Here is a 17,924-nt window from a genome sequence, read left to right on the forward strand (position 1 = left end):
TAGCATCAATAAATTAATTAACACACAGGACACAAGACAGAAAATTTACTGGTTTTACGGAATTCTCCCTAATTTCTAAAGTAATTAAATGTTAAAGCACGTTTTTGAGTTAACCCGTATATTTAAAATTATATTTATCCTATATTTCTGCCTCCATCTTCTAACGTTTCTATTTAACCTGTTCTTCTATCTCGACCAGATTCTGAGCAAATAAGTGGATAAAAAAAAATTGAAATATCCTGTGAAAACGTGATAGAAGTAATAAGAAAAAACAAGATGTTTACACTTTCGAATTTCGTTTAAAAAATACGCTTTTTGCTCAATATGAGCATCATTGGAAATATACCGAATTTAATGAGGGTTGCTACAGTATTTAAGAGATATGATAGATATATTTCGTGGCGATGAGATGGATACTTAATGGCCACCTTAGGAATGATAAAAAGTTTCACAATTTTAAAAGTAAATACATTAAAAATATTTTTTTGGCCAGTGCTTGTATGTATTTGAAAATTCGCAGGCTTAACAAAGGAAATTTAGAATTCACACTTACGGGGAACGTGGATAAAACTATCTTTTTCGCAAAAAAAAACATACGAGGGCTAAAAGCCGACCCTGAAACGGACGCACCGAATAGTTCTTTTTCCTAGTATTTCATGGACCAACCCGTTCTTAAATTTCACATTTTGGGTTAATTTTACTCATTATATGCATTCGTATTTAATGTAATATTTTTTTCTTCATTTTTACAATACTAAAGTTGCTTACTTCAGGATTATTTTGAATTATTTCTCGCAAATTCATGATTTTTTGTTTTGAATCACGCAAGATGTATATACTTATCTGTCCCTATTCGTTGTGATTATCTTTTTTTGTTGTATGGGCTAGACTTCCAAAAAGGATGCACATCACATGCTAACGGATGTGATGGCTCTACAGGTATACATTGAAAGTAGTTCTGTTGTAGTTTTTCCTTAATTTTAATTTTAAAAAGTGTTGAAACGCGGAAGACCTTTTTTGTTAACTTTGCATGTCCTCTAGCTTATAGCTGCCTTTGCGAGGAATAACTGACATGATATGCTGGATAAAATAAAACATTGTCATATTTGCATGGCCATTACCGAAGTGCCTCGGATTAGCAAAATTTACTTAAACAATTTAATGATTTTCAGTCAATTGCTCAATATTCGGAAGAAAAAAGAAGCAGTACAAGGACAAATATTTGGCAAAGCACAACGCAGTTTTCGACCAATTAGATTTAGTTACCTATGAGGAAGTCGTTAAATTACCTAGTAAGTACTTAGTCTACTTGAAGTAATCCATATTCTAACTTTTTTCGGATTGCAGTGACCGATCCAGCCTTCCAAAGGAAAACTTTAGTGTTGCTGGGAGCCCATGGGGTCGGTCGTAGGCACATAAAAAATACTCTAATTGCCAGACATCCTGATCAATATGCTTATCCCATACCACGTAAGATTACGTTATGTTTTCCGTCGTTTTTAAAAAGCTATTAAATCTAAAGTTATAATGCGGAATTTATTGCGTTGTTATGCAAATTTTATATATTTTCCAAGTTTTCGCTTAATAACTTCAACTTTATTAGAATCGACTTAAAGTTTTATATTTTTTATAGTTCAAGTTCTGATATAAACCAAAATTTCAAAGTGCTGGGAATTTGACCGAAATGGCAGTAATCGTGAATTATGTATCAATATTCTCGCTTTGTTTCTTAAATATTTTAAGAAAAATTGTATGGTTTGTTGTTTTGTAGATACGACAAGACAGCCAAGATCAGATGAAGAAAATGGGAGAAATTACTTCTTTGTTACCCATGATGAAATGATGACTGATATTTCTGCTAATGAATATCTAGAATATGGGACTCATGAAGACGCTATGTATGGAACAAAGGTTAGGATTTGATTTTCTTTTTTTTTATTTATTTAACGGTTCTGACATTCTGAAAATTATTGATTTCTGCATCTGTAACCGTTTTTTTTTTAATTTAAAGGAGCATTACAAAAATCTGCTAATAAAGCAAATAGCAAAGAAAACAATCGACCCGGTCTTCAGAGACAACGAGAAATATTTCAAAGTATTCCAACCCATCTACTGCACGTATTTCTGACTGTGGTGACTGAATGAATAACATATGATTATTTCGTAAAATTTATATCTTCCCCGTGGACCTTCGTCTATTATTCTTTATGTTTTCTTTGGTTTTAGGCTTTATTTATGATAAAAATTGGAAAAACTTATTTTTTCGGATAGAAATTTATTTCTCCAATTGTACAACATCAATCAAAAAAACACTCAAAACCGTTACGAAATGCTGATTTCAACTACACATTTCATGTTAGAATGAATCAAAAGTATGTTTATCGCGAACTGGCTCTAATTTGACATGTATATTTTTTGGCATGCGTTTTTTTTCCACGCTGTATAACACAATTGGAAGCTATTAAAGTTAAAGCTAAATATTTCCGCAGCAACTTAATTAAATTGGTTTTAATGCAGCGCGTGACGTGGTTAAATCCACTTATTCATTTTTAAATTCCTTGAGAAGTTACCCCCAAGATACCGTTGGGATGACGTGAATCGTAAGTTCTTAGTGTCGACAACCCAAAAAGGGTAAAAAATTGCTGCTTATCTTATTTAATTCCAACATTAGCGAGTTTTTTGCATCTATAGTTAAACGTCAATGGCATAAATAATCACAGGACTACAACTAAATTTTTTTATTTTGCAGCTGGATACAATTAGAAAAATCCATCAAGAAGGAAAAATGGCTATTCTCGATGTGGAGCCGCAAGCCTTGAAGGTTCTCAGGACTGCCGAATTTGCACCCTACGTTGTGTTCATCGCAGCCCCGCAGCTGCAAAATATTGCTGATGTAAGTATCTTTGCTCCTTTTATAGTAGTTTGTTAATTCATAAATCTCTTGTAGTATGACGGTAGCCTGGAACGCCTGGCTAAAGAATCCGAAATGCTGAAACAGGCTTACGGCCACTATTTCGACCTGATCATCGTGAACAACGACATCGACGAGACAATCAGTGCCTTGGAGACCGCCATCGAGCGGGTCCAAACCACGCCCCAATGGATCCCGGTCTCCTGGGTCTACTGACGACACGAGAACCTCGATTACTACGGGTCTCTTCAGTATTTTTAACAGCAATCAATACGACGGGGACCTTGTGTAAGGTTCGCCCAAGATTGCGACCAGGCTTAAGACAAAAATTCCAGAATTGTCTTGTTTCAGTTCACTGTGAGTATGTTGTTTATGCCAGATGTGTTCTCTTCTTTCGTTATAGTCAAATAAGGCAGATGTTTTTATTGTAATCTTTACTTGTTGATCCTAATGCGAATCATCAATATTACGAGCAATATTTATATTTTTGAGGAATTAGTTTTTAGCATTCCTGGCTAAGCAAATGTGTCATACCAAATGTGTTGAAACTAGAAAGAATTAAGCATGGCTGTGGTATAAACTAAGCAGCTAAAAGAAACACAAATTGATCTTTGAATTGTTAGCTTATGTTTTATTAGTTTTGTTTTTCCTGAATTATGTAGTCAGATGTATTTTTCATTTATGACAACTTGAATACTATACATCTATGTATCAAAGAATACATCATATGACTCAAAAAACTACCGAATTTGCGGTTGGATTAGAGATTTTAAGAGCCAAATTATTACTGTATTGATAATTGGTAATTAATGCCGTTACGCAATTACCCTTATTAATAATGAACGTTTTAATAATCTGGCCCTACCTCGGCACATAAAACTCGAAGATATGGAAATTCAAACGATGATAACCGATTCCACAGTAAGCGTTGAGATTTCTGTATAGGTCCCATATCTTTCAATTCACAGAACATTAAGTAACTATTATTGCCTAAAGAATAACCGAATTTCTTGGCTAAGTATTCTTATGGTCAGATTGTTCATCGTCATAGTCCGAGTATCAAGTTATGTATAGAATATTGTTGTTTATTTAAAAAAATAATAATTTAGGACTGTTCCTAATACTAACAAAAAAAACAGCAAGATCCCAAAAAAAACCTTTAAACGGGTTTGCTTCTGGACCTGAACGATGGTGCAATAAATAATTTTTCGTTAAGATGATTGTATTAAATCAACTTAAATCCTTGAACCATTTTGCTGAGTACTCAGTCCGCCAGAAAGCGCATCGCATAGACAGTTTTTCATCAAATACAATCTATCTGCACATGAAAATAAACAAAATGGGCGTCAGACTGCCTGAATTTAAAGTAACGTGATTTCTTTACAAATAGTCCTAGTGGGCCATAACTTGTTATATTTCTACACCTTAAAGAAATTTATCTCGACGTTCTTGTGATCGAACATTACGCGACTAAAAAATGACGGGGGTATAAATCCGGTCATCTCGAAGGCTATTCTATTAGACCTGTTCTAAATTCATCAGGATGACTTTCTCATTAATTGAAACATTTGCTACTAAAAAACTTACCGTTCAATATGAATATATTTAAAGAAAATCACGTTAGTTCGAGTTAGGTCGTGGATCCTGTAGGCATTTTGTTAGTTTGTATATGTAGACAGCGTTTTTTAAGGAATTGAGCATTGTGACACACATTATGGTAAACTGAGGGTTCAGCAAGATCACGTTCGTTTAAGTCTGGTTGTCCTGACTGAATTTTCGTTAATTTCATTATATATATATGGTAACTTTCGTGTATGGAAATGATAGGTGATATCTTGACCAAACTGCAAAAAAATATATCTTAGCGATTTACAGAAAATACTGTAGGTTGTGTAAATTTTACTAAACGTTTCTTGACTAATGACAAAATTTTGAGAATAGCCTATAATTTCTTTAATTGCGCAAGGAAACGAAAATCTACCAATCATGTCCGGAAATGTCGATAATGGCCATTATATAGTATTATAATGATAATTCTGAAATAAACGTAACTATCAAATGCAGTGGGTAAAAAATTATGATTTTATATGGCCTTTTTCGTTACGCTGTATGACGTTGAGATTATTTTTGAAAACTGACTAACTATTTTTTTAATGAAAATCGGCTAAGGTGTTTTTGAAATACGGACTAATACGTGCGACATGACTGAAAAATGTGATGTTGCGACTAATTTGCAACCAGTTTATTTGGTTCTCATTAATATTCCTTGAAGTAAAGCTCTTGGGTGGGTGAGTTCTTGCTGTTTTCCATCGCATTCTTCCATTAGAAATCTAAGCTGCCATTATTCAGATAATAACCGCTTATCTATAGTCTTCAGTTACAATCTATGCACCATATTGAAAGATTTATTGTAAACCAATTGTGGAAGGTTTTGACTAGGATTTGTACTTATCAGCACTACACATGTTCCAAAAATGACAATTCATATTATAGTCTTCCTTACTTCAAAAATTACTAGGTGGTCATCATTTTATGAGGACTAATCTGTAAAATCCAGCCAGTAAACAACAAAGGTGCACAACTTTTCAGACCCAAAGCTAAACTTTTCCAATTTGATAACATGGCCGTTTAGCACTGTCATTATTATTTCAAATTTATATTCCGACACAGTATTTTAATAACCTTGGCAAAAGTACCCCTCCAACTCGTAGTCTTGGTGTATTGTATGTTACCGGCTATGGGAGTGCATTACTGTGAGACGAGCAAGATAATGATAAATTTATGCAAAATTAAATATATTGGAGTATGATTAATAAAATGTCTTGACGTGCAGCTTTGACCTACCGGGGACGCTTCAATAATAACTTTGATTTTGCAGAATTGAAATAAATTGGATTCATTCCTACGAACTGGGATAGGTGCCTTGGTGCCGTTTGGTAAAATTGCGTTACTTCGATAAAAATTTGAGAAATGATAATGTGTCGTTGATTTTTATATCCCATCCTGAGGCACAAAAATGAAAGAGACTTGTAGTTTTAAAACTTTCCTTCTTCTATCTTAAAAATTCGTTTTTCAGTACTCTTCGACACTGTAATAAAATCACAGTTGACATCATTAAATATTATTTGATTTGAGATTTGGTTCGCCTCAGCTTGAACGTACCTACATCTTAAATAATTAATTATGTGATATTAAGTAGACTCATGTATAGTTACAGCTAATTTTTCCAATACGTCTTTAATAAGATCTTAAGCTCTAAGATAGACAAATCATCATCAATTCCTTCTCCAAAAATGTGGAAATTTAAGGAGAGGTTGTCAGGACTACCTTAATATGCCTATCTATACAAATTATGAAGTATGACAGGACTACAGTGTTATTAAAATAATAGAGTAATTTGCTTTATTTCGTTTATCAACCGTTCTAACGTCAAAATGCGAAATTATCCATAAAAATTATTTGTTCTAGAAAATTTAATTATTAGTGAATGATACCCGTGCTATTGAGTAATTTCAGACATAGGACGTCCCGCACTTAGTCCTTTCCGTCACGTTAGCAGGAAGCAGGATGGTGAATCCCTATGTGTGATTATTAACGAAAGCTAAGATAAATAATTTTAAGGTAATGTTGAAAATTAGTAGAACATTTATCATAATTAACAAATCGTTGTGTATATAATAATATTATTATTATTATTATTATTATTATTATTATTATCATTATCATTATTATTATGGTATGTTCGTTTTATACACAAACATGTTCACCGTTGCCTGTAAATTACCCATCCTCGATAGCATTTTTATATCAAACATCCATGGAGTGCTAGTCTCGCGTCGTTTTGGCGTCAACCTGGAAACTAATATCTGAAGAAACACTGAATTTAAGGTGGTAAAACTAGCGTCAATTTCAGTCAGGAGCAGTGTTGTTAGTTTCCACATTGAAACCATAAAATAACCCCAAATTATGTGACCTAAGTAAGGTTTTGCTTCCTGATTATTATAATATTGTACCTATAATAAAAGTTTTTATTATCCGATGGCGATAAGAGATTTAAAGCTTTTTTCATATAAAGATAGTTTTGTTAGATTTCCATACAAGGGCTTACCCCATTTGTTCATAGTTTTGGTTAATTTATTTTTATACAAATGTGCTAAAGATAATAGTTAATTTCTTCTTTAAATGCCAGATTAAGTTGTTAACCATTTAAATTTCTTATCGCAATAAAAGAAATACATACTAATGAATAACGTCGATAATGAAAATTATTAGAATAGAAAGAACGAGTTTGCATTAATTAAAATAATTAAAGCGATAGGTGAGAACATTGTAGTTAAATATTTCTGAAATAAAAATGTACCGTTATATTAAATAATTATTTGGTTATTCCCTTCCGTGTAGGCTTTTTTTTTAACATCAAGGGAAAAAAATTGTGAACATGCCACATGTTTTAGCGAAGTTGTTTCGCCAGAGGATTTTACGTTAAAAACAAGGATACATTGCACCTAGTTTAATATGAATCCTTTCTTAATCAAGTAGTGATTTGTTTTAACGTTTTAATATACAGAATGTTTCAAAAAGATAATGTGTCAAATTTAAGGAGATAATAGAGAATATTGTGATAGAAAATTATATATAATATATCTCTAGTCGAAGATAAGAAACTAAAAAAGATTGATATTTAAGTAATTTTTATTAAAGACGTGTATTAAAACTTTCCTTAGTAGATACAGGATCGAATGTGGTTCCAACATGACGGTGCACCTGCACATTTCGACCGCCATGTGCAGGATTCAACCGACCAGACCTAGCAGTTTGTCGTTTCAATTTGTTAACTAAGTTGTGAAACGAAACTTGTTTAGTCACCTGTTTAGATTATGAAAACTCTCACTTTATTGATCAAAATTAATAAATATCATTTATATACGCGGTGTATAGCTCTGAGCATAACGAGGTGCAGTTGCAGAATACATTGGCCTCATGGAAAAGTGAACGAGTCTTATCTCACTTGAGAATTTCCAGCTAAACTAAAGGTAATTAAACGTATGCCTGCAAGGTTTCTCTAAATGGTATTGTACAAGACTTTGACAATTTACTCCAATTCGCGATAGTCACAATTTGATGGTTTTAGATATTCTGACCAAATAATTTTTTTAATTCTTGCTTGCGTAATGACAGTGATTGAACAGAATCTCGCAATTGGGAGTTTTCAGCGTCGTCAAAAAGTTGTGTGGAAAATGTGAAACCTTCCTCGTTCGTTATTTAATATACGAATATTTTTTTCATTAGTTCTCCACAATTTTTGTTTGTTTATGTTCACGTACCTTCTTGGTGTGCAATTATTTTTATAATCGCAGGACTATGTGTTTCCTTATCATTTTTTGTTTATATTATAGTACAACTTTTTTTCTACGAATAAATACAGATTGGAGAATCCCCAATAATAATTTTTCCCATTAGGATGCTGATAGCGGTAAAAAATTGTCATAACTTGGTGGTAACGAAAAGAAAAATATCGTCATCGTTCAATTTAATGAGATAGTCAATATTTATTTGCTTTAAAGTGGAAAACGAATGTCTATTAGTAAACCCAAAGTACTCATGATTTGATAAAAAGCCTACCCGACAAGTACACAACTCATGCTTTAAAATAGTACATGATAAACCATACTGCAAGCATCCTATGCATGCATAAATTCTACTCTCACTCTTTATATCTACAAGCCGGCAGACATAACTCACTTCTTCGAGATCCGATGGCCTTTTACCTCTCCCACGAAAGGTCGCTGCAGAAGAACATCTTTTGGCTAGAGGGGGGAATTAATGCTCTTCAGGGGGAACATTGGGGCATCTTCGACGGTCCATCGAAGAAATAGTTTACGGTAGTCGAAGTCGTCGTGCTCGACTGATTGCGAGCTCGCACGCACTCACATTCTCATATAGGACTATCGAATCGCGAACGATTTGTCGCGAGATTTGACTAAGTCGTGTGAAGAAGTTCGTGGTGTTTTGGCTAAAGCACTTATTGTGGTTGTTATAGTTGTTTTCAAGAATTTTCGCTACCAAGTAAGTGAAACGCTTTTAGCTGGGTGGTGGGAAAACTATTGCGAAAATAGATAATCTAGGCTAGAATTTTTACTGAAATATTTGAATGAGGGCAAAGGAGTATGGAGTTTTTTTGACAGACTGAAGAGGAAACCCTTAATAAATATTTGTAAAAAAATTTTTAACTTCCCAATTCAGAATAGCAATTTATTGGATCTGGTATTTTTATATTCAAATACATCAAGTGTTTCATTCATCAGTGATAAAAAAGTGCATTTTTTTTTAAGACCAGAAAGTGACGAAATTTGGAACACGTCAAAGGTACCTTTGGTGCGTTTGCTTCAATAGAACATCATTTATTTTCCGCAAAACATAAAGCAGTAACAATTTGCAGGAAATTGAAAGATAAATCCAAAAATATAATGCCTGACAAAAAACTAGTAGGGTATATTATTTTTAGAAAAATATTTCAAAAATAAATTTTATATACCAAGAGATCGTTTAAATTTCATATCTAGTCAGCTGTGAAGTTTGTTGAAGAAAATAACGTATGTCGATTATCGTTTGTCAATATTTGATTACCTAAGTAACCTAATGTAATAATCTAACCTCATTTTGCGGCATATCATCAACGACGACCCACTTCTTATCTTCTATTTCTCTTCTGTAAGAGCCCACAGCTGACTAGGTATGAAATTTAAATGATCTCACTGAATATATATATATAGATTAATAGTTAAGATGACAACGTAAGAAAGTACTTAGGGAGAACAGGATTGAAAAAAACAGATGCAGTGGAGATGTGGCTTGAATGGGGAAAAACGATAGAACAAAACGAAAAAAAAAACTAAAAGTATTATTCAAGAAATATAGGAAGGAAAAATTCATATTTTGCAATCGTGGAACATTAATGTAACAGAAAAAAAAAGAAAAAACTATTTATGAAAACAAGACAGAAAGAGATATGCGACTACAAGTGAAAGACTCAACATTCGTTACAAAACCTCGTGTCTTGTAATACAAAATTTTTTATGAAAAAGATGGGAACTTTTTATAAGCACCATATAACTTCTCTCATAGGCGGTGAAAGATCCTTTGGCGCTAAGTACATTGGATTGCGACTTTATGATATGGTAGTACCTTGATTTCTGGATTTAAATACAGAATTAAAAAAACTTTTTAAAAAGAGCTCAAATTACAATCCAGATTATTAAAGAAACAAAATTTCGGAATCTTTTTACTTTATGAAATATCGTAAAGTGGTTCAGACATTTGAGCTGCGCGCCTACTCAATACGTGAACAATTTAGTTAACGAAATATGTTGATTAGCATCGAAAAGGATTTTTGCACTGAATTTCCACTGCTAATTAGTGAATTGTATCATCTAATCCAATTATGAATATCAAGTAGTTATGCACAACCTGCTTGGGTGTCTATTAGAACATTTTTGGGCGAAGTACTTAAGAACTATTCAATGGAAACTACATTTTCGTTTCTATTCTCTTACACTTCCTTATTAGATGTTGCAATGGTAATAATTATGGCAACCAGGCAAATGGGTGTCAATTTTTATCTGATTAGTTTGACAGTTTTAAGATTTACATGGGGCGTCCGTGTTTCCATGGCAGATTAAATATATGCGTACAATTCAACATAGAATCGTTTTGAAAATTGGATCAATTAAAGGAAATGACCACGACCATCAATTTAGAGAATTTTCCATCTTTGTAGCGTAAGCCCCAATGCATGTAAACCGATTTTAAACATACCATGCATTGCACGTACTCTTATGGCATTTTAACCCCCACCAGCGAGCAAACCATACTCCTTGATACTTTCGTTCAGCTTTCCTTGCCTTCAGACATTTACGGCCATAAAGAACTCAGTGGTGGAATTAATCAAAGACGATTTTTGCATTAACACAATACTCACTTAATCGAGTGCTAATTAATTTTGCTTCGGATGGCTCTTTTAAACGGTATAGGTCGTTTCGTAATTTCGTAAGACAACAGCGGACACTAATTAAAATTTCCGCAAATAAAAGTAATAAATAATAATCGTTGTTCAACGGGGTTTAATTTTAATTAATTATACCTGGGGTGTAGCCGTTACGATGCATCTATATCTTACGACACTCGAACACAATAAACTGAACGCATAAATTGGCCATTAAAATGATTTTGCAGTTTCCTGAATTATCTAAAAATAAAAAGGCACTAAACATCAAATTGAGACAAAATCACCCCAAAGAAAATGAGAGAAATTCACAACTTAATCTGAGAGTTCGACGTTAATTAAATATTCATATAACTAAGACGATAATATGGACAGCGTTAAAGAAGTGGTTTCAATTTTAATTGGGCCATTCGGATTCCTTCATCAGCTGTTGCTAAACCAACTGCCTCCATTGATTCATTATTTGATGGTTGATATCCTTCCGCACAACCAACTGGTATAAATGACCTTTCGAGGCAGCTATTTACGCAATGGACACCTAAATTTTGAAGTAAAAGTGATGCCCATTAACGTGAAGCTCGCCTACATCAAAGACGTGCATTGCGTTAGTGCATTTTGTGCCAAAAAATTATAAGCTTAGTTTCTTCCATGTGACTCACGATGGTTTTACTATTCGCTTTATCATTAATCATGTTAATCAAACTGTGCCAATTCTGTCAGTAAGTTCCAATTTGCTGACAGGATTCGTCATGTTTTTTGCGATAAAAGTGAAGCCAGAGAAATTTAGTTGAAATCTCTAAAATTGAAGTATGATTCTTCGCAGAAATTTTGCCCCATGGGAACTTGTTTTTGTTCGGATAATTCAAGTTACAAACGAATTTCTCTTAGGAGAGACTTTACTTTGCTCATTTGGCGGTCCCCTGCATCGGAGTCGCCTCACACGAGTCTGCGCATACAACGACCGTTGCAGAATGCCTTGCTGCATGTGCATAGCGGCATAGTAAACGCATGAAAAAAATGCTCAAAATCTAGTGATATTCTAGATTTTGCCGATAAATAATTTTTATACGTTGAACTGAGGCTTCAACTTACTTATGACAGTTGTTTTTATCTCAATTTGTCAAATGCCAAAATAAAGCGTCTACATAAAAGACGATTAAAAGGAATGCAAAAAATAAATTGTAGTAGAAGGGATTATAAAATCCTTTAAAAAACATACATATTTAATATGGAATGTATCCTCCCCGTGCATTTATGGTGGCCCTACAACACCTTTCCATACTCAGGATCAGGTTATCCAAATCTTGCTGATTAATATAATTGTAGGTTTGTTGAAGCGTTTGAAATAACTTATTTCGGTGTTGAAATTTATACTGAAAGAACACTTCTCTGAAGCATATCCGAAGCATACTCAATCGAGTCGAGATCGGGATATTATGCGGGCCAGTCTAAAACTGGAATATTTTACTCTTCCAGAACTGGCGGTATGTGACCGATGATGTTTCTGTATGGAACAATAACAGATTCAAAAACATTCCTAACATAATAATATACTAATTAAAAAAACGATTTGGGAAAACAAGATTGGTTCTACTGCTGAAAATAAATTCCTGTTCACACCATGAGTGTACCTCCTCTGTAGCTATAAATTGCCTGAGTTTGTTGAATTCAAATTCATGCAACACATGCTCTCCAAACACGTACTCTTCGAAAATCTGGATGCAAATCGAATCGAGCCTCGTTACTAAACAAAATGCTAATCCACTGAGTCGGTTCTCATATCACATTTCCTTGAGCCCATGCTGGTCTGTGGGCGCGATCCTCACAGCTTAGAGGTTAACGACTCCAAAGCTCTTTGAAGACTAAATTACCATCTCCCAATCTCCTGTGAATGATTAATTAACTGAGCTGCTGGCACAGTGTCATTTCTTTGAGCTTCTAATTAGATATAACGGTCCTTATGAGGAATTGTCACCTTTGATCGACCAAAATGCCTCTTTGGTACATTGCAAGTCTCTGGATGACGGGCCTAGAAGCGATAGATAACCCTCTAAGTGGTTCCCATAGTATCGGCAACAGTAACTTGCAATAGCCCAGCTTCAAGCATTTGTACAGTTCGTAATATTTCATTTTTATTTAAATGTCGTCTAGGCGTCTTTAAAATAATGAGAACTAAAACGATTAAACAATAATTAGCGATAGGCCCCCAACAAAACGATTGCAGTATAATAATTTTATATGTCAAATTTAATATTGTTTTTCCATATATCGCAAAAAAATTATATACAAGACTGTTTACAAATACGTCCTATTTGAATATTTACAATAATAATAAACATTGCAAATCGTGATACGCCGCATATATGACTGTAAAGCAGATAAAGAAAATTTCATTAATAAAAATCTTTAATATCCTTAGATTTTGGTGTTTGTGTGTAGATATTGCGTCGGTGAGACATAGAAGTTAGAATGATCAAACACCTCAAGTCTACAATGTTTTGCAGTGCGAGTTGTTTACCAACCTTCAAAGAGCCCTGTTTGGAGAGCAAACATGACCTACTGCAAATACCCTTAGAAGTCAGAACATTATCAACCAGGGTGGATCACGAGGAAGACTACTGTAGGCGGTCCAGAAGTGTTGTCGATGAAATAACAAATGCAGAGAGATCCTTAAGCGACACATATACACAGAGCCCTCGAGACACTCGAGAGTATTGCTCATTGATCTTCATATAATCGGATTGAAGCTGTGCACGTTCTCAGAACTTTTACAACTGAACCTGATTTGCTGCCTTTAGAAGATTTGGGACTGCACCGATATTATTATTTATTGATTAATATATTAATGTATTTACGAATATGCAAAGCTAATCCAGCTTAGGAAATTGGTGGGCGTTGATGCTAAAAATAGCCTTGCTTTCGTTTAGGGCCGATTTGAAATTATTTAATAAAGGGTTAATCTCTAACCTCTGTTGATTAATTTCTGATTAAAGTAACCGTCTGTGACATATAATAACCTAAAGAATTCTCTTATCATTAGAGACACAGATGTTGCCTCCTTTGATGTATCAGCCACCTCTCACTACGGAGTAACGTTAACTGCAAAGAGTGTTCAGCACTCTTTACGTTGTACCTCACAGCATCAGCGCCTTTGTCTCCTCACTCAGCAGCACTATTTGCAGTAACGGTGCATTATATTATAATTGTAGTGGATCAGATATCCTCATCTCGCTCTTTCACGTAATTGTACAATAATTATATTTAAATACCGTATAAACGCATTACTATTCCCTGTCTTAAAAGAAAACTCCTTTGAACGAGGCACAAAAGATCCAATTAGATAACCCGGAATCGACACGTGTATAGCCAGTTACATTATAAGGATGATTGTGTGATTTAAACGATCACGAATATCCTTTGCTAATCCGCTGAACTACCTATAATATACCTGTAGAAGCGTTATAATCAGATTAACTAAGCGGAAAAATATTCCTTTATTCAGTTGATTTTATCTGAATTTTGTCTAACAAAAAATTACTTCAATATCTAATTAACATGATGACTTTCTTACTGCCATGCGTTGCTAACTTTCGTATTACAAAATATTGAAAAAATCAATTAAATCCCTTAAGCATTTGATTATAGATCTACGTGATATCAACGGCAACAGAAAACAGCCATTTGACCTTTTCAACAGTCGAAAAGCATTAAACTGGAGAATGGGATTTTTATTCTAAAGAAAGTACATGAATGCCCATTCAGTCACTAGTTATTTAGTGATACATGTAATCTTAGACTCAAATGAACCAGATTTTTTTACAAGGAGTTTAAGTTTAAATTAATCAAGAACATTCACAAAGAGTTTGAATGAATAAAAAAAAATTCAATCCTTCATCAATCAAAAGCGTTCGTAAATAATAATTACAATAATAAGCGTAACATTTAACACCCAATTGCTCAATCATTCTGCAACAAGCAAATAAATAGCCATATTCAATTACTCCACAATAAGAAAAGTAATTATATAATTATATCAAAATAATAGTACGACCTACTACACTACAGTACTACTTGCATAAAGATGGTATTCAGATCATTGGAATTATTACTATAATCAGTGGGAAAAATTTCTTTTCTCTATTAGGTTATTAACGAATCCTCAACTTTAGTGCAATACCCAGCTAATAACATTGTTATTTTATTCTTGTAAAGGTGGATGGTTCAGTTCCTGGTTTGCATTACGAATATTCCATAATATCATGTATTTACATATCGTAAATATTACGCACAACATGTAAGTAGGTAACACTAGATGAGTAAATAAATCATATGCGGTATTGTTCTTTTTATGACCAAATGATATTCACGAACACACATGAAGATATCTGATTATACCAAGATTTAACTCATTCATTGATGTAAAACATACTCCACAGTTACCCCTGCTGAAGGAACTAGAAGCACAAATAAGCACCATAAGCATCAAAGTGATTCTTAAAAAAGAGTTATTGAATTGTTTTAAGAGTAACTGAAATGTTTGCATTTCCAAACTGAATTCACTGCCGATGTTGACTTTTTTTTACACATTTTTACGGATGAGAAACTCTTCGTAATTCTGCGTTGCAAAGTACATTATTTGTTTTTTTTTAGCATGGAATTTTAATTACTGTAAAGAAGGCTTTATTCAGTTGATTAATTCCTCGTTTTTCACAATTAATTAAAGAATCTTTTTTTAACGCTAAGATGTAAATATAGTACATAGAATTTCATTTGTCAGTTCTACATGTTCGTAAGGCAAAGTTAAGATGGTTGATTGGCAAGATTAAGATATCTTTATTATCGCGAAATATTGGTCTTTTAGAATGGAAAATTGACAAAATTAACAAAAGCCTATCTAGATTTTAATAGTTTTAAGGAAGATCAAACATACATGTGTAATATTCCATAGAAATTAAACACCCGTATTCGCGTTACCTTTAGAATATTTTTTCCATTCATTTCTCTTTTCCATGTGATGAGCTATGCTAAAAAATATGTTTACAAATGTAAAATTTCCAAAGATAACAACATACATTTAGAAGATAGCAAATAGTCATGATTGTGACTTTTTCGAAACAATTTTACTTAGTACTCAACCACCAACAATAATCATCGAGAGTTGCGATGTTTAGAGTACGTACTTGGTTCAATTTATGCCTGAAGCAAGGACTTACAAACAACTTTTTACGAAAGTGACTTATTCGAATTACCTAAACTAGAATTTTACATCAGCAACATACATTATAAATAAAGCTTCTTGTCTTATTTGTATGTTTTATGCCTGTACTGACATGAATTCTTACTGCAATATTTGAAGTTGTATGTTTTACCTCTATTTCCTATTTGTGGTCAATAAAAATTCAATGGCTGTCCGACATGGTATATTTTAATTTTCGTTGATGTATCTCATCTTCGTTTCTTTTGGATCCAGATATGTTTGATAATGTTGTTTCATAGTAAGAAAGTCAGCATTAATAAATAAGCAGTTTTCTTTAGAATGGAAAATTTCATAGCTCTGAAGTTCTGATCATTATTATTTTGAAATATGTTTCACTGAATTCGAAATTGAAAAGCCCTTTTAGTTTATTTTGATTTAAGTTCGTTGCTCTTTTGAACTAAATTTTTCGATAATTGTTTTCAAGTATTGCGCCAGAATTGGTCTAAATAGTTGGTGAGACATGCTAATTTAAGAACATTGTGTATCTCATTCCCCAATGATCTCGTTAATATATATATGTGTTGTCCAGTATCTCATAATTATCAAGAGTACGTTTTAAATTAACCGGAACGACTCTACGAAAATGTTGGTTGAACCTATTAAAACTCATAAAAAGCTGCGAAACTACTGTACCCACATTGGAGACACTTTAAATTTGATTTCAAATTTAGTGATCTAAGAAAAAAGTGCTTAAAAATTTAAACGATTTTGATTTTAAATATAGTCATATATATATTTTCAGTAAATTTCTAGACATTCTCAATTCTGATGCGATGATTCAGCTTTGATGCGTCGAGTAGTATAGTAAGTGCTTATATGTGTCTTACAGTCAAGGCAATAAGCTCCTGCTGCATTCTGAACGAAAATAAAAATTGGTTGACCTTTCATTACCCATCTACATCTAATCCAAATTAAGTATTATTGATAGTAATCAATAATTACTAAATAGAAATAATTTTTAAGATTAACTCAGAACATGGGATATTCAATCATAATTTAGTACGTTTATAGGTATATGTTAAATTCGCATTATAAATTGGGACTTATTAATTAACTTCTTCACATACATTTCTCTACAAGAATGGCCATGATACGAGATTGCGTTACAACATAGTTGCCCATTTCATTTAGGCCTTTCGACGCTTTGTAAATCGAGTAATTGTACTTTAGATGATAGAATTGGAGTGTTTGTTATATAGACCTATTTGTTACTTTATTCTATAAAATTGTTATCAATTTGAATAATCTCGACCTATTGCACCTCTCAAAGAAGCGATCATTAGCGAAATTGCAAAATGAACCAACTAATGTTACATCGGTAACATGAGAAATCGAATAACCTTCTGGTTGCATCCATGTAATAATTAAAGCTCCGACTTCTGGCCGATCGATCGGATTTAATTCGCCGGAATTAACCTGAATTTCGAAAAATCCCGAGAATCTAATGATCATTTGGGGTCGTTGCTTGATCATCAAAGTCTTCTGATTCCGTTGCGTCACCGTTAATTGTCGATACGTGTTGTTCGTGATCTTAGATTTGGTGTGCACAATACCGTTTCAAAATTTTCGACTTCGCACTTTGGTTTTTTTTTCCGAGACAATTGATGGGTTTGTACTCGTTATTATAATGTTAGCATTACAAGAAGAAATTGATTATGATTAACATTCCTGCAGATGTAGCGGTGGGGATTATGAGGCCCCCATTAAGGCCCATATAAAGTATTAAAGATTATCGGGCTATGATATCATTATTC

General features: G+C 33.3%; 2 protein-coding genes and 1 long non-coding RNA gene across 8 annotated transcripts in view; 2 read left to right on the forward strand and 1 right to left on the reverse strand.

Moving 5' to 3' along the window:
- The window catches only part of CASK (peripheral plasma membrane protein CASK), a 136,360-nt gene extending 129,074 nt beyond the window's left edge, over positions 1-7,286 (forward strand). For 3 of the 6 annotated variants that reach the window (XM_066285666.1, XM_066285667.1, XM_066285669.1), the window contains 6 exons: positions 889-939; positions 1,173-1,292; positions 1,348-1,470; positions 1,772-1,911; positions 2,750-2,893; positions 2,948-7,286. In XM_066285666.1, the coding sequence (XP_066141763.1) occupies positions 889-939; positions 1,173-1,292; positions 1,348-1,470; positions 1,772-1,911; positions 2,750-2,893; positions 2,948-3,127 (758 nt within the window). In that variant the 3' untranslated portion in view covers positions 3,128-7,286. The remainder of the gene's footprint in view (positions 1-888; positions 940-1,172; positions 1,293-1,347; positions 1,471-1,771; positions 1,912-2,749; positions 2,894-2,947) is intronic. The other 3 variants (XM_066285668.1, XM_066285671.1, XM_066285672.1) reach the window with 1 other exon arrangement.
- The window catches only part of LOC136341080 (uncharacterized), a 117,287-nt gene that overhangs the window by 67,386 nt on the left and 31,977 nt on the right, over positions 1-17,924 (reverse strand). The gene's annotated exons all lie outside the window — the stretch shown is intronic.
- Positions 7,550-17,924, forward strand: part of LOC136341068 (mucin-6-like) — a 38,742-nt gene continuing 28,367 nt past the window's right edge. The window contains exons 1-2 of the mRNA XM_066285662.1: positions 7,550-7,944; positions 8,636-8,977. The gene's annotated coding sequence lies outside the window, so the exon portion shown is untranslated. The remainder of the gene's footprint in view (positions 7,945-8,635; positions 8,978-17,924) is intronic.

This window comes from Euwallacea fornicatus, chromosome 9 (assembly GCF_040115645.1).
Source record: "Euwallacea fornicatus isolate EFF26 chromosome 9, ASM4011564v1, whole genome shotgun sequence".
Classification (NCBI taxonomy): Eukaryota; Metazoa; Arthropoda; class Insecta; order Coleoptera; family Curculionidae; genus Euwallacea; species Euwallacea fornicatus.